The sequence below is a fragment of the Mauremys mutica genome, chromosome 1 (assembly GCF_020497125.1).
Source record: "Mauremys mutica isolate MM-2020 ecotype Southern chromosome 1, ASM2049712v1, whole genome shotgun sequence".
NCBI classification, from domain to species: domain Eukaryota; kingdom Metazoa; phylum Chordata; order Testudines; family Geoemydidae; genus Mauremys; species Mauremys mutica.
In genome coordinates, this window is record NC_059072.1 from 138,984,998 (window position 1) to 139,008,028 (window position 23,031).

Sequence of the window (23,031 nt, forward strand, 5' to 3'; positions counted from 1 at the left end):
GGCTCCGAGCGTGGCAGCGGGGGATACTGCCCCCCAGGGGACCCATGCGGCTCGGGCACCTTGGGGTGAGTGTCCGTCCTCTTGGCTCTGCCTGCACGGGGCTGGGGAAGCAGCTGTCAGCACCTGCCCCTCTCAGCTCTTGCACCCCCCATTCCACTCCCAGCCTCTTCACTTGTACCTCCCCCCATTGCTCCTTCCCCCAGCCCTCTCCTCCCGCACCTCCCCCCTTCCCCTGCACCTCTTCTCCTGCAACCCTCCTGATACCTCCCTCTCCTCCTCCACCCTCCTCCGTGAGTACATCACACCCAGCTTCTCTGCCAGTGTAGAGCCCCCAAGCGCCCCCACACCCGCTCCTCTGCCTGAACACTCTTTACTAGATCCCCATCCCTTTCCAGGTACAAGGTTTGAGGGTTAGTCCCTATGCCTTCCATGTGCATTTGGAGCACTAAAGATGGGATTTCGGGGGGTGGGGGCGAGATTTATACTAAAGTGAAATAAAACTAGGAGAAAGAGTTTGGGGATTGCTGTGGTGAGCGAGGTGGTCACATTTGTGGGGGGGAGCCCAAGGCTGGGGTGGCAGGGGGTGCAGGTGGGGGAGGGCACTGGTGTGGAGGAGGAGAGACCAGGGCTGGGGTGGGGGGCAGCCACATTTTTTTTTTTGCTTGGGGCGGCAAAAATCCTACAGCCGGCCCTGCTGCAGAGCAGGCAAACTCCTGGCTGGATCAGAGATTCCTACCAGATAAGCCTCCACCCTGGCCATGGTCCCAGAGCTGGGCTAAGATCCTCCATGACACTGACCCACATTCAGAAAACAAACTGTAAAATGGGAGCCATTCCAAGGGAAAGGAAAGGCCTGGCACTGGAGCATCTGCACACAAGAAAATGAAAACATTTTACAGTCACAGAGGAGGGTCCTTAGTGGCCAGCGCCCTGCAAACACTGAACCTTCTCCCCAGTCAAAAACAACCCCACACTTGTTACATTGTACAACCCCTTTGCCTCCTCTCACAACCCCTTCACCCTCACTCACAGGGTTCCAGCTAACACTGTCCTTTTACCATCATTAAACACGGGGACTGCTTCCATCTCCCACCTCACTGCTGCAATCCCCATGGCAAGAAGATAGCTGTGCTCTGCCACTGACACACTCTACAGAACACAGCACTGAAATGAGGCATATGGGATCCCCAGGGTAGTCAGGCACCTCTTCCCTTTCATCACATGGTGGTGCTTAGTCCCAGACCTCCTCATATCACAGTCACAGCTCTGCCAAAGTGCTCCCACTCATGCCTCCACCATTCAGCACAGCTACACCTAACACAATGACTGAAGCTGGAGCACATGCAAATTATTCCCAGTGCCAGTAGCTAGGTCCAGCTCCAGGGGGCAGAGTTAAGGCTGCCTTGGCATTTACCGTAACTATTGCCTGGTTTTCAGCGGTTTGAATTTGGCCCAACTCGATGTCCTAGAAGGGCACGAGATACCTGTGGGCAACATGCACTCTGTGTAAATGAAGCTTTCTGTCAATTAATTTTAACTTAACTCCACAGTCTCTGACATGCGGAGCTGTCTGTGCACAGGCAGTAAGGAGAGTCTGGCCTTCATTGCAGTGAATGAACAACGGCCTCCTGTTTTGGGTGGGACTCGTAGAGCACCAGTGACAATTAATAGGGCACCAGTGTGAGAAATGTTTAGCTCTAGCAGTGAGTGCAGGGCTATGTGCACACAGAGGGCTCAGGTCTCCATAGCGCTGGGTGTAGGCAGCTGCACTGATATAAACTGGGCCTTTGCCATCACCACTAGTGCACTGCACCCATTTGCCACCTCTGAGGTGACAGTTGGCTGAATGAAGTCATTGTAACTGCAACTAGACCCGCTGTCTTGGTGAGACAAGAGGCAGGCTCCAAAAGAGAATTTGGACAGTGGCTCAGCAAGAAAGGAAGCGATCAGCAAAATCTATATTGTGCATATTCTCCAGCGCAAGTCTGGGCAAATTTGGTGTAAGTGGCTGTTGTATGTGCAAAGCTGGTGAACAGGGGCCCTACTCAATCACAGCATTTAACAAGGCCATGCTCTGTGCTGGCTTCTCTGCTGTTCTCCCCTGGGGCATGTCCATTGTCATGCTCCCCTCCTGGTAGTGCCCTGTAGGTATAAGATTGCTGCCTGGCATGTAGACTGTGGGAACTGTGATGTTTTTACTTTGGTGAAATATGGATAATTCGCCATAATTGGCAGGAGGAGGACAATGGACCGAGCAGTGACAGGAGTCTAGGATAAGAACTGGCCTTTGGAGAGACATGGGAGCTCATCTGTGACTGAGAGACAAAGAGAGAGACAGAAAGAGAGAAGAATCCAAGGTGGGTCCACAGCAGCATGGCTCATGGTAGCCCTTCTGTGGCCCAATATGGAGTGGGGTTACAGTTGGAGGGTGCTGGAGGGAATATTTGAGGGGGTCCTGGAGGGGTGTGTGCGTACTGGGAGGGAGTATTTGGGGGATGCTGGAGGGGTGTGAGCTTACTGGGAGGGAGTATTTGGGGGATGCTGGAGGGGTGTGAGCTTACTGGGAGGGAGTATTTGGGGGATGCTGGAGGGATGTGTGAGTACTGGGAGGGAGTATTTGGGGGATGCTGGAGGGGTGTGTGCGTACTGGGAGGGAGTATTTGGGGGATGCTGGAGGGATGTGTGTGTACTGGGAGGGAGTATTTGGGGGATGCTGGAGGGGTGTGTGCATACTGGGAGGGAGTATTTGGGTGATGCTGGAGAGGGTACCTGCAGCCTCACTCTTGAGGTGGGGGTAAGTGTCACATTTCCTGCCAGCTGGTGCATGCCTGGTCGGCAGAGTCAAGGTCACCCTGCAGGCTTCTCCCCATTCCCTGGGCTGGGAGATGGGGCCTGGCCCTCTCACGACTCCTGACTGGGTTCTGAGGCCCTGTGGTGGGGCAGGTGGCCAGGCCAACAGGTGCTTGGTGGCTCCGCTTACTTGGTGGGCCAGGCTGGGATGGGGCTAGCAGGACGCGTCAGATGCGGATGCCCTGGGGAGGGACCAATCAGGGCGTGGAGATGGCTCTTTCTGAGCTGCAACATCTGGAAAAATCCTGGACATTTTCTCTTATTTGGAAAATCTTCCTGGACAGAAGTCAGCAAACAAAAAAAAGTTTATGTCCAGGAAAACCAGACGTATGGTACCTAACCGTAGGACTCCCTGATGCTGTGTTCCAGCTGACTAATAACCCCTGCTATGTTTTGAAAAGGCTGATAAAGACTCAAAATGAAGGACACACACTGAGCATTCATGCAGGAAACTTAAAGTGTTGAAGAATCTTTTCCTTTAGCATAAATGGCTCTGTAACCTCAGGACAACAATTCTTTATTTCTGAGGTAAATAATTTTCAGTAGTAAACGTGAAGGGACACAATTTATGTGGCTCATTGGTCACTTTGGTACCAAGATGAGTTACATCATCAAAACCAGGTAACTGGCGTTGGATGGCTGGAGTGAGAGTTTCTCAGACAGGTAAGTTTCTACTTTGCACTTATTCGGGATTTGCTTTGGAAACTGCTTGTGCCTAGTTCCCAGGCAGCCAGTCGAGTTCCTTTGCACCCTCTGGATACTCCCCAAATCCCCCAAGCAGCAGGGAACAGCCCAGAAGTTCAGGGTTTACAATCCCAGGCAGAGACTACCTGTGCCTGCTGATAGTACGGGGGGCACAATTTAAATTTTCAGCCACCCTTGGAACACCTCTAGTCATGCCCCATCCTGCAGACTGGCCCCACCCCCTGTTACCCTCAGTCTCCCCTCCTGGAAAGCAGCAGCCCCCTCCCTGCAGCTCCCATCTATTCCTCCTGCCTCTCCGCGTGGGGCAAAGCTTGCAGCTCACAGGTTCCAGCAGCTGCCACCAGGGGCGGCTCTAGACATTTCGCTGCCCCAAGCAGGGTGGCATGCCACGGGAGGTCCTCTGCCGGTCGCCGGTCCCGCGGCTCCGGTGGACCTCCCACAGGCATGCCTGCGGGAGGTCCACCGGAGCCGCCTGCCGCCCTCCTGGCGACCGGCAGAGCGCCCCCCGCGGCATGCCACCCCAAGCACATGCTTGGCGTGCTGAGGTCTGGAGCTGCCCGGGCTACCATGCAGGGAGGGGGCCGGGCCGCACCATGTGACCGAGCAGGGCTGGGAAACCATGGCAGAAATCACACAGACACACACACACCCAGCAGGGAATGGGGGTGTGGCTGCTAGGTTCCTGCTTTTGGCTCCTCCCATTATGCGAATGAGCTCCTCTCTGCAATTGTGCATTTCTGGTATAGAAACAGTGGCAATAAGGATGGTGCAGCTCAGTCAGTTACACCAGGGTCAGTTGAGAGACTGCAGCTGCAGGACTCACTTTACGTGGGAAACCCAGAATCAAGCCCAGAAAGAGACCCTCGGACCCGGTAGCTCCTTGCACCAGAGCTGAATCTGGTACAGGGACTGAGAGGGGAGCCAATGTGTAACCCATGCCTGCTGGGTGTGGTGCTCTGTCTCCCTTTAGTGGCACCTAGATATTGATACGTTTGCTACAGTTTTGTTTAATAGGCTGGTAATTTTTTAGCTCATGCAGTAGAGACCCATAGCACTAAGCTTTAGAGGTCCCAGGTTCAATCCTGCCCACTAACGACCAGGGTCTGTCAGTGTTACCTCCATGTACTGGGGGTTACTCCTGTTTAGGAGGCCCCCTGTACCAGTGTGAGACTCACCCCCGCGGTGCCTCCTGCTGGTGTTCTGGGAATTAGCTCATTTTCCAGCCTTGGAGCCCCCTCTGCAGGCCAGTGTCCCACTGCTGCTTGGCCCCTGTGTCTCTCTCAGGACTCCAGTGCCCCATTAACTGGGATGCTGCCGTCTGGCAGTACACCCCTCAGTCTCAGGGTCTCCCCTCCCCAGGGAACCCCTACCCCCACCTTGTCTCACTCATAGGCTACTGTCAGTCACCAGCTAGCCCCCGCTCCCTGGGGCAGACTGCAGTATAAGCCACTCATCACAGGCAAGGGGGTTTTGCACCTGCTGCTTTTCTGTACAACTAAGTACCTCTATGGGGCTTTGAACTAGGCCATGCAACCTGGGGAGGTGCCGGCCTAGAGCTCCCCAGCCCCTGTGGCCGCTCCCCAGCCCTGTCTTTCTCTAGGCACCCTGAGCTTCCCAGCAGCCAGGCCCCCCTCTCTCTCTCTCTGAAAGCAGAGAGAGACTGACTGCTCCCTGGGCCACTGCCCTCTTCTAAGGGCCAGCTGCAGCCTAATGGGGGCATGGCCCAGCTGTGGCTACTTCCCCAATCAGCCCAGGTTTTCCCCTACCACAGCCCTCTCCCAGGGCTGTTTCACACCCTTCAGGGCAGGAGCAGGGTCACTGCCCCATTACACCCCCACTGTACCAGGCATAGTTCTGAGGGAAGGGGCGGGGCTTATGGTGACTGTGGCCCCTTTGTGCTGACACAGCCAGGGCTGAGAGGGCACAGAGCTGGGGTGAACTCCCCCCCCCCACACACAGTTTCTGGAGATCCTACAATGAGGATAGTGAGTGAGTGGCAGGGGGCGAGAGGGAGACACACAGAGCACTGACCCCCGTGCTCAGATGTGACCTCACCAATGGTGGTGATCAGTGACTAGCAGAGAGGTGCAAACTGAGCTAATCAGAACAAAGAGGCATTATCGCTGTTCAGCCAGCTGTAGTGATCCATGTTCCTATCCTAAGTATTACCTGTCAGGGGCTGTTTCTATCAGTGCATTAGTCACTCTGTGCAAGCCCCTGTGCCCAGGCATTTTTCTTGCACAAGCTCTGAGGAAGCCAGGTTATGCAGACACATTTATTTCCCAAATGCAGAGTGCAGAGGGATCCAGGTGTATCACAGTGATATTGCTCTGGGGGTAAATCTAGCCCACCCTGCATGGGAAAGCAGCCAGGTGGCCTGTGGAGCAAAGAGCTACGCACCATGTGGGAGTTTCCTGCCAGACCCTGTGGGGGGATTCAGGGAAGGAGGGAGCCGTGTGGCGCAGTGTAGCCAGTTTTTGCCCCCTTGCACGTGCCCCAGCTGTTTTGGCCCCTCCCCCTTGCCATGGTCAGGCTCAGGACTCCTCCCCTGCTGCCTAAGGGAACTCTGGGGAAAGCTCCACAGCACTCGCCCCCCCGGCTCTATCTCCAGCAGCCACAGGCAGGGTCACAGCTGCTGCCGCTGTCCCAGGGAGACACTGAGCTGCTGTACCCAGGCATGTTCCAGCACAGACCTGATAATGGGGCCACCCACCCCACAACAACTGCCCCAGCTGCCCCTGCTAGTGGCCCAGAGGATGGCACAGCCTGCTCATCCCCAGTCTGCCCAGGGGAGCTCAGGGAGAGACTAGTCAGCTCCATCCTGACCCCAGTGCAGGGCACAGTCCAGCTCTGAGTCACCAGGAATGTCACACACTTTCGGTTCAGTCCCTTCTCCCTCATGGGGAGTTTCCTATGGGGGCAGGTTGGCCGAGTTCTTACCTGAGGAGATCACTCCAGTGTCATAAGAATGAGGGCACTGGACTGCACCCCATCCTCTATGACTGCAGTTCCAGAGAGCTGACTCGTCACCACCACAATCAACTCGATACAGCCAAGTCGGTCCAGATCCTTCTCCAAAATGAGCCCGACGTGGGGCACTGACAGCAGATCCACATCCCAGCTGCTTACAGACAACTCCAGCATCTTTCATGTCCCAGCCAGTCTGACACACCGTCCCCCACTGATCCTGGTGTTTAACTTCCACTCTCCCAGCACAGGGGCTGCCTCCATCCGCCAGCCTCAGCTCATCAGCACCTGCAAAGAGAGACACAGAGCAGGGTCAGAGCAAGCAGGGAGCCCCCTCACCAGCGTTATCACAGCAGACTCTGCACCCGGCAGCAGGGGATCCGTGCCCAGAGCCAGGAGGATGGGACATGCCCAGAGCTGCCTCATGGCACCACCTGATCCCATCTCAGGGCCTCACACTCGGGGCTGTCAGTGCTGCAGCTCTCGCCATTTTATCTCCACTCTGGTGATTTGGGGTGTTTTTACCCACCTCGTGAGAACACGATGAAAGACGCCAACTCGCCGAGTTTCCCGTATTCCAAAAGGCGCCATCTCCTGTCACTGTCACTGGGGCTGAAGCCAGCGAGATGCCGCCATCTCCCTACAGTATGCCCACATGCCCCTGAATAAAGCTGGCTGCCACTTCTCACTGTTTTCAATGAGACTGAAGGCCACAGGGAACGTGGCTTCCCCTGAATGGCTCAAGGGACTGGACAGGACCCAGGGACTCTGATGGGAAGCAGAGACCCTGTGCAAGGAGGATGGGGAGAGTGAGGGGAGAAGGGCACTGGGGGGCAGGAGGCAGATTCAGGGGTTGCTAGGGAATGGGGTGCAGGTGCTGTGTGGGCAGAAAGGAGGAGTGTAAAGTGGAGGGTGGAGGGTCTGGCGCAGGGGACCAGGGAAAGGGAGGGGGCTGGAAAATTGGGTCAGGAGGAAGGAAGAGGAGGGGGTCTGGTGTAGGGGAGGAGTGAGATCTGTGGAGGGGGCTGAGGGGGCTGGAGAAGGAAGCAGGAAGGAGGGAGGCAAGGAGTGTGGAGGGGCAGATAGGTGGGGGTCTGGAGCAGGGGACCAGGTGAAGGAAGGGGGCTAGAAAGTTGTGTCAGAAGACAGGGAGAGGAGGGGGTCTAGAGTTGGGGAACAGGGACAATTGGCTGAGGGGTCTGGAGAAGGAGGCAGGAAGGAGGGAGATGAGGGGAATGGAGGAGGGGGTCTGGAGCAGAGGGGCATGAGGGAGTAGTGGGGTGAGGAATAACGACTGGAGTAGGGGGCAGGAGGGAGGGTGGAGAGGGGAGGAGGGGGTCTGGAACAGGAGTCTGGAGGGAGGCAAGGGAAGAGGAGGGGCCTCTAGATTGTGAGGTGTGCTTCAGTCTGAGGCCTTGTCTACACTACCAGACTATTTCGAATCCAATTAAGTCGAATTTGTGGATTCGACCTTACGAAGTCGAATTTGTGTATCCACAGTAAATACACTAATTCGAATTTCTGAGTCCACAGTAATGGGGCCAGCGTCGACTTTGGAAGCGGGGCACTGTGGGAACCTATCCCACAGTTCCCACAGTCCCCGCTGCCCATTGGAATTCTGGGTAGAGCCCCCAATGCCTGCTGGGGGAAAAATGTGTCGAGGGTGGTTTTGGGTAACTGTCGTCATTCAACCATCACTCACAACCGCCCTCCCTCCCTGAAAGCGCCGGCGGGAAATCTGTTCGCGCCCTTGTCTTGTCAGTTTCAGCGCGTACGCCACAGCACTGCGAGCATGGAGCCCGCTGCGATCATCGCTGCACTTATGGCCGTTGTCAACTCCTCGCACCTTATCGTCCACCTCTGCAACAGCCAGCTTCTGAGAAATCGGGCGAGGAGGCTCCGGCAGTGCGGTGGGGACAGGAATTCACAGAGTGGCGCAGACCTCTCAGAAAGCAGGGTACGCCGCGCCGTGGAGATCATGGTGGCAATGGGTCAAGTTCATGGTGTGGAACGGCGATTCTGGGCCCGGGAAACAAGCACGGACTGGTGGGACCGCATAGTGCTGCAGGTCTGGGACGAATCACAGTGGCTGCAAAACTTCAGGATGCGTAAGGGCACTTTCCTTGAACTCTGTGACTTGCTGGCCCCTGCCCTGAAGCGCCAGGACACCCGGATGCGAGCAGCCCTGAGTGTGCAGAAGCGAGTGGCCATAGCCCTCTGGAAACTTGCCACGCCAGACAGCTACCGGTCAGTAGCGAACCACTTTGGCGTGGGCAAATCTACCGTGGGGGTTGCTGTGATTCAAGTAGCCCACGCAATCGTTGAGCAACTGCTCTCAAAGGTAGTGAACCTGGGAAACGTTCAGGTCATCATAGACGGCTTCGCCGCGATGGGATTCCCAAACTGCGGTGGGGCTATAGATGGGACTCACATCCCTATCCTGGCACCAGCCCACCAGGCCAGCGAGTACATTAACCGAAAGGGCTACTTTTCCATGGTGCTGCAAGGACTGGTGGACCATAGGGGACGTTTTACCAACATCAACGTCGGGTGGGCGGGCAAGGTTCATGACGCGCGTGTGTTCAGGAGCTCTGGTCTCTTTAGACTCCTCCAGGCAGGTACTTTCTTCCCGGACCACAAAATAATGGTTGGGGATGTGCAGATGCCTACAGTGATCCTCGGGGACCCAGCCTACCCGCTAATGCCCTGGCTCATGAAGCCCTATACAGGCGCCCTGGACAGAGAGAAGGAACTCTTCAACTACCGGCTGAGCAAGTGCAGAATGGTGGTGGAGTGTGCTTTCGGACGTCTCAAGGGGAGATGGCGGAGCTTACTGACTCGCTCGGACATCAGCGAAAAGAATATCCCAGTAGTTATTGCTGCTTGCTGTGTGCTGCACAATCTGTGTGAGAGCAAGGGCGAGACCTTTTTGTCCGGATGGGAGGTTGAGGCAAATCGCCTTGCTGCAGTTTACGCTCAGCCAGACACCCGTGCCGAGAGAATATCCCAGCGGGAAGCGCTGTGTATCCGGGAGGCTTTGAAAGCAAGTTTCCTCGGAGAGCAGGGTAACCTATGACTCTCCACTTGCTTTCAAGAGAAACTGACCCTGGTCCTGTGTCTGTTTCTGTCAATTTCGATCTGCGGCTACATACCGCCTTCTCCAAGTTTCCCCCACTTCCAAAGCACGTTTTAAAGCCAAGTAATTGTAACACTCATTATTAATAAATCTTTGTTTTACTTTGCATTTCTGTTCTGGTGTTGAAACATGGGCGCATACTGTGCTCGGCACGGTGTGCACTGACGTACAGACCGCTTCCTCCATAGAGGACTGACATCCTCCTGCTCCTACATAGGTCTCTGGGGTGGGGGACGGCTGAAAGTGGTTCTGCATGAAGGGGAGGGTTTCCAGGAAGGGGCGAGTGGTGCCTTCTTTGCATAGGGGTTTGGATGACGGCAGTGGGCTGCGGGTTTGTGCGTAGGAAGGGGTGATGGGTGTGGGAGAAGGGTGAGTATCTGTCCGTGGATGACGGCTCTTGTTGGGGCTCAGGGCAGCGGATAGGCTCGTTGATCCGTTGGAAGTGCATGGAAAGGGCAGCCTGCCTTTACATTAATGGCGTGGCAGGCGCTAGGACCCTGGACAAGCATACACATTACGGAATGACCAGGGGCAGCATACACAACACAGAATGACCCTGGTGCCTACTGACTGCAGTGTGTGTGTGCCCTGCAGTTGATCCTTTCCCCAAGTCTGTACCCTAGTACTGTAGGCTATACCGTGCAAGTATGAAACCCCTGTCCACCCCATACACCGAAAAATCCTCTGACAGGAAAGACATGACCGAAACAGTGATTAACAGCAAACATCTTTTATTAATCTAATAAACAGTGGGGGGATGAAACTTGGATTTGGGACTGGCTGAGCCTATAAGGGAAGCACTTCTACAAATTTCTAACGTGAGAAGTGCGGGGTACATGGTCGCTCTGTTCTGGTTCAGTGACAGTTCTCACGGCCCCTACCGCCCCTCCGTCTTGTACTTTTGGGTGAGGGGGGGCAGGACTTCTTGGCGGGGGAGGGCGATTGCAGAGACACTGCAGGGGGGCCCTGTCCTCCAGCCTGCGGTCCTGCAGGACATCAACAAGGCGACGAAGCGTGTCCGTTTGTTCCTTCATGAGACCAAGCAGCGTTTGGGTGGTCTGCTGGTCTTCCTGCCGCCACCTATTCTCACGTTCCATGAGTGTGCGATGCTGCTCACATAGGGTCTCCCTCCAGTGTTTCTGCTCTGCAGCCTCTGCTCGGGAGCAGGCCATCAGTTCAGCGAACATCTCGTCCCTAGTCTTCTTCTTTCGCCGTCTAATCATTGCCAGTCTCTGCGAGGGGGATGCCGGGGCAGTCCGGGAAAGAGCCGAAGCTGTGTGATGGGGAAAGTTAGTGATTTCCTTGAACAGATACATTTTTGCGAACAGTGAACACCGTCTAGTCAATTTCTATGAACAAGACTGTACCGGGCAACAAGTCTCACGTGGTCTCAAGACAAGCACGACATTTTGGGCTACGCTCTGATTGGCTGCGGCATTGCACAGGAGAGCGGACAAGTCGGGAGAGATAGCTGAATCCGTCTAGCAGACAGTCCTGGTAAGCCTTACAGTAGATTATGCTTATCAGTTAACGGATAGCTGTGCCCTCCTGCTAAAGGCAATCTGGAAATCAGATACTATGACCCTTTTGCAGCCACTCCCGACACTGCAGGGGAAAGATCAATGTATGCTTTTCCTCTGTGGCCTACAGCATGTGGCTGCTAAGCGAGGGGCTTTCTTATGCAAAGTATAAGTAAACCATTAAGAACAGTAACTATTCGCTAATTGCCCTAATTAGATGCAGCACTTCATGAACAAGATTACCCTGAGGCGGGTCTCTCATGTACAGAAAGACAGGATGTTAAGGGAAGCACTTCACCGACAGGGACCCTACGCGGCCATGCTGGTTGAGGTGATGGTTCCCCTGTATCTACGGATGTCGTGGCGTGGAAGAGTGTGCTTCACCGGAGGACCAAATAAGGCACCTCTTCCTAGAAACCTCCTGCGGAGGGTATTTGAGGAACTTTTTGACGCATTTGTGGAATTGTCCCTGGAGGACTATTGTTCCATCCCAAACTGTGTGGACCTACTGTTCGTATAGTTTCCCGTTAAAAACTTTTAGATATAGTATTTACATATAGAATTTCTATTTTTTGTATACATGTTTTCGTACAAATAAATGTTTTCTTGTTTATACGACTTACCGCCTGATCCTTCCCCTGACTCTGAGTCCGGGTTAACGGCCGGGGAGAGTTGGTAGGGGATCTCTGTGAGGGTGAGGAAGAGATCCTGGCTGTCAGGGAAAGCGGCATTGTGTTCGCTGTCGCCTGCGCCTTTCTCCACGGACCCTTCCTCGTCTTCCCCATCGACGAACCTCGAGTAGGAACTGTCCTGGTTCACTATGCCATCCACTGAGTCCACGGTCACTGGTGGGACAGTGGTGGCAGACCCACCGAGAATGGCATGCAGTGCCTCGTAGAAGCGGCATGTCTGGGGCTGTGCTCCGGAGCGTCCATTTGCCGCTCTGACTTTTTGATAGCCTTGCCTCAGGTCCTTGACTTTCACGCGGCACTGCATTGCATCCCGGCTGTATCCTTTCTGTGTCATGGCTTGGGAGACCTTCTCGAAGGTCTTTGCATTACGCTTGTTGGAGCGCAGCTCCGACAGCACAGACTCCTCGCCCCACACAGCGATCAGATCCTGGACTTCCCGGTCTGTCCATGCTGGGGATCTCTTTCTATTCTTCCATTGGGCTGACTCCTCTGCTGGAGAGCTCTGCATCGTTGCAGGTGCCGCGGAGCTCGCCCCGATGTCAAAGCAAGAAATGAGATTCTAACTGTCCAGACAGGAAAAGGAATTCAAATTTTCCCAGGTCATTTCCTGTGTGGCTGCTCAGAGAATCCAAGCTCGGACTGCTGTCCAGAGCATCAACAGAGTGGTGCAGTGTGGGATAGCTCCCGGAGCTACTAAGTTCGATTTGCATCCACACCTAGCCTAATTCGAGCTAGCAAGTGCGAATTTAGCGTTACTCCACCTGTCGGGGTGGAGTACCAAATTCGAACTAAGGAGCCCCCTAGTTCGAATTAAATGGCTTCCTGGTGTGGACGGTTGAGTGATTAGTTCGAATTAACGCTGCTAAATTCGATTTAAGGTCCTAGTGTAGACCAGGCCTGAGACAGAGAAGTTGCAGGGGTGGGATGGGGTGGGGGAAGCCAGGGAAGTTTTGCTATTTGCAAATGGCTAAACCAAACCCATCGTGTTACGGTGACATTATTGCCGATGTGAATGGTTGATGTCAGTGCGAAGGTCTCCAGTATCTGTAATTCAGCCCTGAACAGTAACAGAAGTTCTGTGCGCAAGTGTGAACCATGCTGCATGAATTAGCTCAGTGCCTGACAAACTATTTCCCAGCCACCCCTTCGTCTGTCAGAGGAACTGAACCAGGAGGGAGAGCAAAGGCAGTGCTGGGCAATGGACGGCAGTTCCCGTCTCAGGGGTGAGGGGAGGGAAGCGCAGTCTCCAGCTGAGCAGCCAGTGCAGTTTGGGTGCACTAAAGGGTGACTTTTCAGCCTGCGATTCTCACCCCCACTCTGGAGTAGAGGGGGGTTTTAAAGTCCAAAGACAGATGGAAAAACTAGACTGGATTTTTTTTTAACCTCACAATTTTTGTTCTGTGGCACTTGGCATTACAGCTTCCTCTCCCTCCTGCCCCACACATTTCCCTCTTCCACTGGTCTCCTCCCGCCCTCCTCCCCTGGGCTCTTCCCCTTCCCCATCTCCCGTTTCTGCCTGACCTCTCTGCCCTGCATGTACAGGCTGCTCCTTTCCCAGATAAGGAACAGACTCTGCCCCCACTTCCTGCCATTGGCTTTTCTCCCAGTAGCTCTAAGTTCCACTCCCAGCCCAGAGTTGTCTCTAGAGTTTTTTGTATCTCAGGGGGTTGTAGAGAGGCAAAGCTGGCTGCTGGGAGAGAGGCAGTTCACAGGGACTGTGAGGATGGGCCACTGCCTGCCACACAATCCTGGGAGACAAAACTGGCCCCCAGAACAGGTTGGTCCAAAATCTGAGAAATAGCGGAATAGATGGGGAAGTGCTCTCAGCTAAATCTAATTGTGGCCAAGCTGGGAGAATCTGCTCATTCCTCAGTCACCCTATGAGGGTGGCAAAGGGGCTACATAAATGCTCCACCCTCTGTACCTCTGCGGTTGGGTGTCTGGGTCTGGATTTTGGCAGGAGTGTAACATTTTCAAAAGTGCCTCAGTGACTTAGGAGCCTAAGTGACATTTTCCTTTTCCATTTCCTGTCCTATCTGCATTTTTAGACCCATTCTGAGGGAAAGGAAAAACATGACACTGAAACAACTGGAGATGAGATAACAGTCACACAGGGGGATCCTCAATGGCCAGTGACATGAACAGTAATAATTACAGCTCAGTAATAACAATCATTACAGGAATTGTCTGGTTTTTGTTCATTTCGCATTAAGGTCACACGCACACGATGCCCTCTGGGTTCAAGCCCTTTTGTCTCAGAAGATTTGCCTTTCAGGACTGAGCTGGCAGATTCTTACCTGAACAGGTCACTCCAGCATCCCACTCATGATAACAGTCATGCATTTTCCATTCCATGTTCCCGCAGTGCCAGAGAGCAGACTCGGTACCATCACAGGCAACTCTATCCAGCCAAATTGGTCCAGATCCTGGTCCAAAATGAGCATTACGATGGGCACTGACAGCAGCTCCACATTCCAACTGCTTACAAACAACCCCAGCATCTTTCATGTCCCAGTTGCTATCACACACCGTCCCCCACTGATCCTGGTGTTTAACCTCCACTCTCCCGGCACAGGGGCTGCCTCCATTCACCAGCCTCAGCTCCTCAGCACCTGCAAAGAGAGACACAGAGCAGGGTCAAAGCGAGCAGGGAGTCCCCTCCCCAGCGTTATCACAGCAGAGTCCACGCTCGGCAGCAGGGGATCCGCTCCCAGAGCCAGGAGAATCCCAGAGCTGCCTCATGGCACCACCTGATCCCATCTCAGGGCCTCACACCTGGGGCTATCAGTGCTGCAGCTCTTGCCATTTTATCCCCACTCTGGCGATTTGGGGTGTTTTTACCTGTCTCATGATAACATGATGAAAGGCACCAAGTCACAGAGTTTCTCTTATTCCAAATGGTGCCATCTCCTGTAACTGTCACTGGGACTGAAGCCAGCAAGATGCCGCCATCTCCTACAGCCTGTTGGTATGTGGGTGTGTGGCCACCCTGAGTAAAGCTGTCTGCCGCTTCCACTAAAGCCCACGGGGAACACAGCTGTCTCTGAGTGGCTGACGGGGCTGGAGAGGACCCAGGGACTGTGATGGGCAGCAGAGACCCTGTGAAAGGAGGATGGGGAGAGTGAGGGGAGCAGGGCCCTGGGGGGACAGGAGGCAGATTCAAGGGTTGAAAGGGAATGGGTTAAAGATGATGAGTCAGCCAGAAGGAGGGGTGGAGAGGGGCTTCTGGAGCAAAGGGAGGAAAGAGGGTGGGGAAGGGAGAGAGTCTATAGAAGGCAGCAAGAGGGACAGAGGGGAGGAGGGTCTGGAAAGGGGAGTAGGAAGGGGCAGGAGAAAGGAGGTGGGTCTGGAATGGGTTTGGGAAGGAGGTCAGAAAGCGGGAGCAGGAGGGAGAAGTGGGGAGGGGAGGGGTGTCTGCAGTGGGGGTTAACAGGGAGGCAGGAGAGAGAGTCAGAAGGGAGGGGAGGGGACAGGGATCTGAAATTGGGGCAGGAGGGAGGAGTGGAGATGGAGCACATGGGGAGCAGGGAGCATGGGGCTGGAGGGGGTTATTGAGAAGGGGTAGCAGTGAGAGGGCAGGGGGTCTGGAGTGGGGGACAGGAGTGAGAAGTGAGGAATCAGGCAGGAGAGAGAGGAGAAGGGGGCAGAAGGAGACATGGGGAGAAGGGAGGTCTTATAAGGGAGGAAAGAGAAGGGAGGGGTGGGGAAGGGTGAACTTGTGGGGAAGAAGTGAGGGGGCCTGAAGCAGGGCAGCAAGAGGATGTGGAGGGGAGGTGTGTAGAGCAGAGGATGGGAGGTAACGGAGGTAGCCTGGAGCAGGGGCCCATGAGGGAGTGTTGGGGAGGATGGAGGAATTGGGATGGAGTGGGGGGGGGGTCTGGTGCCAGTGGGCAGGAGGTAGGGGAAGGGTTCTGGAGCAGGGAGACAGGAGGAAGTATTGGGAGGGGGCAGGAGGGAAGGAGAGATGGGGAGGAAGGTGAAGGGGATTTTAGAACGGGGGCAAAGCTTCCCAGTCTCACGCAGAGAAGTTGCAGGGGGTGGGGTGGGGTGGAGGAAGTCAGGGAAGTGTCGCTGTTTGCAAAAGGCTAAACCAAACCTGTCATGTTACAGTGACATAATTTCTGTGAATGGTTAATGTCAGGTCAGAATTAAAGTCTCCAGTGTCTCTGTCTGTAACTCACCCCTCAACAATAACAAAATTTCTGAGTGTGAATGTGAACCATGCTGCATTGATTAGCTCAGTGGTTGTCAAGCTAGTTCCCAGCCAGCCCTTTGTCTGTCAGAGGAAATGAACCAGGAGGGAGAGCGAAGGCAGTGCTGGGCAATGGGCAGCAGTTCCATGTGTCCGGGGTGAGGGGAGGGTAAGCGCAGTCTCCAGCTGAGCAGCTAGGGGGAGTTGTGCAGTTTGGGTGCATTAAGCGGTGACTTTTCAGCCTGCGATTCTCACCTCCACTCTGGCAGAAGGGTAGAGCGGGGTTCTAAAGTCCGTAGACAGACTGAATAATATCACTGGATGTTTTTTATAACTTTGTAATTTTTGTTCTGTGGCGCTTGGCATTACAGCCTTGTGCTCCCTGCCAGAGCTTCCTCTCCCCACCTGCCCCACATATTTCCCTCTTCCACTGGTCTCCTCCCACCCTCCTCCCCTGGGTGCTTCCCCTTCCTTTTCTCCCCTTTCTGGCTGACCTCTCTGCGCCAGATGAGGAGCAGACTCTACCCCCACTCCCTGAAAGCTGCTTTTCTCCCCCTAGCTCTGAGTTCCACCCCTGCCCCCAGTTGTCTCTACAGCTGTTTGCATTTCTGGGGGTTGTGGAGAGGCAAAGCTGCTGCTGGGAGGGAGGCAATAAACAGGGACTGTGAGGATGGGCCACTTTCTGCCATGCAGTCCTGGGATATTTCCTGGGATAACTGGCCCCCAGGACAGGGTTTGAGGACCCAGGACTGTCTCTGAGACTGTGAGCAAGTACGGGCATCATTACTATGCCTAGGAGCTACGGCTACATGCAGAGTTCCCCTGTGACCCCTGGAACAGGCTGGTTGCATCAGTGGATGGCTGAGCCAAGGACACAATGTTTAAGGAGCCTCCATGGAGCTTAGAGAACACCGCAGTTCATACAAGTACGTGGCCAGACCATCCTGCTCCCTTAATGCCAAGCAAATACAAAGTGGTCCCTTTGCTGCAATCCATAGGGAAGGTTATTTAGGTGCTGCTCTGTTCAGTCCAGTCCCAAAGGAAACCCCTTGGGCCTGATCTGTACTAGGAAAAAAGGGGATTTTCTCAGCCAAGTTAACTCAGTGACATTTACTTGTGGTAGGACCCACACAGTCCTGTTTCCCTGCACACAGTTGAACCTAACAACAGCCGGCAGTTTCAATGCTCAGAAGTCCCCAGCCTGCCCCTCCAGTAAGCGCCAACAGGCTTCTTTGCACCCTACTAGGATCCTGGCCACAACTCCTTCTACTGGCTTCTCCCTCCAACAGACACAGTCCAACACCAATATCCTGGCCCCTCCACTGGCAACAAGAGAAACCCCTGGCTAGCTCTGCCCTGACCATGTGGCCAGTGCCTTGGGCAATAACCCCCATTGACTGCAGATGTTTTTACTACATAAAGGATTTTGATGGTTCTGTCTATTGAGCCTAATAGAGTGTAGCTTGGTCCAGCCACTGGCTTTCATGAGGTCTGTGATTCGCTTTCAATCCAAGTCCCTGTGATGACAGCCATTACCACCGTTCAGGACAACAATCACATTTGCATACTGCACCTATCATATGCTGGCTCCACTTCTGTGGACCAGCTTAGAATAATGACCCCACCCAGCACTCTGAATGTTGGGGAAATTCAGATCCAGGTCTGGGAGTGAAACCTGCAGTTTTGGTCCATCCCTGGTATTTTCTCATTTGTTTGCCTGGAGCTCACATAATTGTATTATGTTTGCCTGGAGACCAAATGTTTGCTTTCCCACACAATTTAAAGAAGTCAATAATTGTGAAACGCTATTGTGACGGGTTCCCCCTGGGGTGCTACCTGGAACTGGGGTACCTCTGAGCCCTTCAGCCTGCACTTTCACCAGCATTCACACAGGTAGGGACACACCCAGCTGCAGTTACACACAGGCTAACCACCAGCTTCCCAGCCTCGGACCCCAGCGAAGTACTGTCCTGCCCTGGTCAAATCTGGCCAGAATATTGGTTTAAAACCTGGTCCACCTCTCCCTCAATGTGAAGAGAACAATGTAAACTTGTAGTAACCAAGTAGAGATTTTATCCACCACTCCAGTCAAAGCTCATCAGTTTAGATTAAAACAAATATAAGTTTGTTAACTACAAAAGATAGATTTTAAGTGATTATAAGTGATAGCAAACAGATCAAAGCAGATTACCTAGCAAATAAACAAAAATGCAATCTAAGCTTAATATACTAGATAGATTGGATATGAATAGCAGATTTTCACCCTAACTGATGGTACAGGAAGACTTGCAGATTCTTAAGGCATAAGCTACACTTGTTTTGCAGCTTGGAATCCCCAGGTGTTTCATACACAGGCTAGAAATCCCTTTAGCCTGGGTCCAGAACTTCCCCCAGTTCAGTCTTTGGTCCTCAGGTGTTTCCAGGAGTCTTCTTGTGTGGTGAGTGAAGACCCCAGATGAAATCACTCCCTGCCTTTACATAGCTTTTGCCTATGGCAGGAACCCTTTGTTTAAAAGCTTGGAACACAACGGAGCCACTTGAGCTAATGTAACTGACAGCAATAGTAGTTTGTCATCCTCTTTATGAACCAGCACTAGATGAGGATCAGAAGATTTTTTTGGAGGGTTTGACAAATATTTTCTGACAACAGGGGAATGGCAAAACTCAGGGATACTGGGTTCCATTCCAGGCTCTGGAGAGGTGTGTTCTCTAGTGGTCACAGACCTGACTTCCCCTTTTCTAACAAGCCTAACTCCTTGTGTACCCACCCCTACAACCTGTCTCTTCCCCATCACTTGCTCTGTGTCCCAGTCTCATTCTTCTTGTCTATCAAGTTCCAGTCTCCACTTCTCAAGCTTCTCATCCCCAATCCCAGTCTCCTGGACAAGGCAATTCTAGACTTTACTTCTGGGCTCCCCAGCCAAGTCCCAGATTCCCCCCTGTTCTCTGTGCTGCCCCTCCCCTCTGGGGTCCTCAGCTGATCTGCATCTCCTGCTGACAGTGCGATGCAGACACTGCTTTAAGTCAATGTAAGTTACATTGATCGGGTGGGAGGTCTTTCCACATGCCTGAGTGACATAACTTACATCAACCTTAAGCAGTAGTGTAGACAGGGCCTCAGTGCGCAGCCACACCGTCCTCATGGACACTTGGTGCATGGCAGGACAGTGCAGGGTAGATTTAAATCCTTGCTCATAGGTGTCAACACTATGGGTGCCCCAGCTTCCCACAGACTAAACGTTCCTGTAGATCTGCTCTCAGTATCCCCCACCCCACCCTGGCTGCTTATTCCAGTCTCATTGCCCAGTGAGTCTTAGACTCCCCTGACACCCCAGTTCCTGATCTGATCTGTTTTTCCTCATCCACCTCCAGTTCCTCCTCACTGGTTCCCAGTCCCAGACACCTCACCCAATCTCCCTGATCAAGTCACAGTCTCTCCCCACCCACTCCCTGTCCTAATCACCCTGCCTAGCCAGTCCTAGTCTCTTTCCCCCTCCTTCAAGTCCCAGTCTTCTTGCCCAGCCAGTCCTCATCTCCCAGTCCCAGTTTCTCTCCCAGTCCCAGTTTCTCTCCATCCACCAGCCTCCAGGCTCAGAATATTCCCCCTGCATCCTTATCCTCATCTACTTTCCCTTGTCACCCCCTGCATTCAATTCAGGTGGCTTCCTCCTCATACTGTCTGAGCCCAATAGGTGGAAACACTCCCTCTCATCGCAGTTCTAGTGCCTGGTGCCACATAGCAGCCAGGAGCATATTTTCAGCATAATGTTATTGTTTACAGATCTTGCCACTGCTCCAACCACTCTTTGGGGTCTGTCACCTTGTTGTGGTGAAGGGGCTTCTGTGCTCCAATATTCCTCAGAGCTATGCTCTCGGGAGCTTCATTTATCTTCAACTTTGGTATAACGAGAAGATTTCAGAAGACTTGAGAAATACTAACATTGTTACAATCTTTAAAAATGGAGATAAGTTGGAGTGTGGAAATTATCGTGGCATTGCCTTGCTATCTACAGTAGGGGAAATTCTTGCACATATCCTCTTAAACCAATTACTTTCCCTTGCTGAGGAAATATTGCCAGAATCTCAGTGTGGTTTTAGACAATCCTGCAGGACAACCGACATGATCTTCATTGCCCACCAAATCCAGGAAAAGTCTCAGGAGCAAAATCAGGACCTGTACATGTCCTTCATCGATTTGACAAAGGCCTTCAACTCTGTCAATTGCAAAGCCCTGTGGAAGGTGCTAGCCAGGTTTGGCTGCCCTCCACAATTTATTCAGGGCCTAAGGCTTCTTCATGGTGACTGCCACCGTTCTCTGTCATGGCCTTGAGAGGGGTACTTTTCTCATCAAAACTGGGGTTAAGCAAGGATGTATTATTGCTGCAACCCTGTTATCCATTTATTTAGCAGTCATTTTGGTCCTTCTTAAAGACTGCCTCCACACTGGAGTTGACATTCAATATAGAATGGATGTGCAGCTTATTAATCTTTGACTTTTCTGCTCAAAGTCTAAAGTCCTCAGGGCGTCCATTACTGATCTTCAGTATGCTAATGACTGTGTCATCATCATACACACTGAGAATGACCTTCACTCCTCACTGGATTTTTTTGCACAAGCTTACCGAAGCCTATGACTCTCACTCAATATCAAGAAAACTAAAGTGCTCCATCAGCCTGATTCAGGCCTTGCACATCACCCACCAGAAATCACCATCGAGGGACAGACCTTAGAGAGAGTTGAGGACTTCTGTTACCTCGGTAGCCAACTTTCTCAAAATGCAAAAACTGACAGTGAGATCCAGTACAGAATCCATTGCACAAGTCCTTCCATGAGGAATCTGCTCTGGTACATTTTCACAGACTGTGACCTACAGCAGGACCCCAAAATCAGGTCTGTGAGATAATTGTTATTCCTACACTCCTTTATAGATGCGAAACCTGAGTGACCTATCAACAGCACCTCAAGAGTCTGGAGAGGTACCACCAAAGCTGCCTCTGAGAGATCCTTTGCATCAAGTGGGAAGATTGCTGCACTAACATCAGGATCCGCAATCACCAATTCCACTGGGCTGGATATTGTATGCTTATGCCAGACTCTCGCCTCCCAAAACAAGCCCTCTACTCTCAGCTCATCGATGGTCAGAGATCATGTGGTAGTCAGAGGAAACTCTACAAAGAAACACTGAAAGTGTATCTGAAGAAAACTCATGTGGACATCACAAGCTGGGAGGAGCAAGGAATCAACTGATCTCAATGGCGCCACATACTCCACCAGGCAGTGGCCTGCTTTGAGGAGAAGTGTCTTGCGCTTGAAGTTGAAAAGAGAGAGAGAAGGAAGGAAAGAAAAAGAACTTTCTCCCAGCAGGCAGCTGACCCATCAGGAAACATCTGTACTTACTGCAGGCAGATCTATGGTTCCAGGATTGGACTCCTGAGTTGTCTCAGGACCCATATGTAAATCAATGATGGTGATGCTGCTGCTGCAACCAATGAGGCTGTGGGTCTACATAAAACAGGCTCTTTCACTGTGCATCCCTGATTCACCCCCTGGGAACCATCCAGCCTGTGCACTGACTGAGGCAGGGAACTTGGCAGAGGAGAATGTTTTGGCCAAGTCTGGTATTAATCCACCGGGAAATGAGAAGTGAAAGCTGACGAGAAGGGGTTGAGAGACACAAGGTGGCTGAGATAATATCTTTTATTGGACCAATTCTAGACAAGCTTCTGAGCTTACACAGCTCTTCTCTGAAAGATCGAAAGTTTGTTTCTCTCCAGCAGAAATGGGTCCAATAAAAGATATTACCTCACCCACCTTGTATCTCTAATATCCTGGGACTAACATGGCTACAACAACACTGCATATAAGAAGACGACTGTCACTTTTTGTAAAGTTTTCTAGTATTCTCTCAGGACAGCATCTCTCAAAAATCACTTTGTGCAGAAACATAACAGCTCCCGTATGTGTTTGTTCTCAGTGATATGTAGTGCATAGGGCAGTTTGTAGATGGCTGACTGGTTGTTTCTGGAAAAATTCTGAATGGTCCCAATCCTGAGTCCTTTATTCTGTTTCTACTCAGTCTGTACAACGCAAACTCAACTTACAGTCAATACCTGCCTGCCTGGGCAAGGAACCCTGGGTTTGGCCCTATGAGCTGGCCCTGAACCTCTATCCAGGGAAGACAGGGATTAGTGACAAGAATGAACATAACTATAAGGGCCAGGGAAACACTCATCCTCCTCTCCAACTTTCAGCACAGGCATGGTTAGCAAGGCAGGAGTTAAAGGAGCCTTTGGGCCCAGCTAGCCCCACCTTGCTTTACCTGCAGCCAATGTCAGGCCTGGGTGGGGGGGGGGGAGGAAAGGAGAGAGCCTGACTCAGTTGAGCGTTTACTGGCAAAGTGGCCCTCAACTGAGGACTAGCTACCAGGGAGTAGGCACTGTCTCCCCAGCCAAGGGAGACTGTGGAGGAGACTAGGAGCCTCCAGCAACTGAGGTAACTGGGTCCCTGAAGCCCGGAGATATTGTGGGGTTCAGTCTCACCAAACTTGCAGCTGCCCCATCTGAAGGAGCCTAAGACTGCAGTATGTTGCCACCCAAGATCCACAAAAGGGTGCTATTGGATGGAAGCCACTCAGTGAATGGGACTAGAGGGGCCAGGCCCCAAACAAAAGGGACCGTGGTAGGAAGTAGCCCAGGACAGTGAATTTAGACTCTCTGCTGGGAGGCCTCCCCTATTCAGGGGTTGATGCCAGCGGGACCCTGGGCTGAGACCCGGTGGAGTGGGAGGGCCTGGGTTTCCCTACCCCACTGCCTAAAAGACTGAGGCAAATTGACCTTGAAAACAAGGGGCTGGAGGTCAGGGGCACCAACCACTAGGCAGCCCGGCTGTTCAGGCGCCCTGTTACAAATTCGAACTTTATTCCCACTGCAGACGTGCAGCCAGGGCCGCCCAGAGAGGGGGGCAAGTGG

The 23,031-nt window shown here is 52.9% G+C and overlaps 1 protein-coding gene across 1 annotated transcript in view; it reads right to left on the reverse strand.

The window, feature by feature from the left end:
* LOC123346978 (antigen WC1.1-like) overlaps positions 1-14,378 on the reverse strand; it is a 55,719-nt gene extending 41,341 nt beyond the window's left edge. Inside the window, exon 1 of the mRNA XM_044984436.1 lies at positions 14,168-14,378. Within this exon, the coding sequence (XP_044840371.1) occupies positions 14,168-14,378 (211 nt within the window). The remainder of the gene's footprint in view (positions 1-14,167) is intronic.
* Between the last annotated feature and the right edge of the window lie 8,653 nt (positions 14,379-23,031).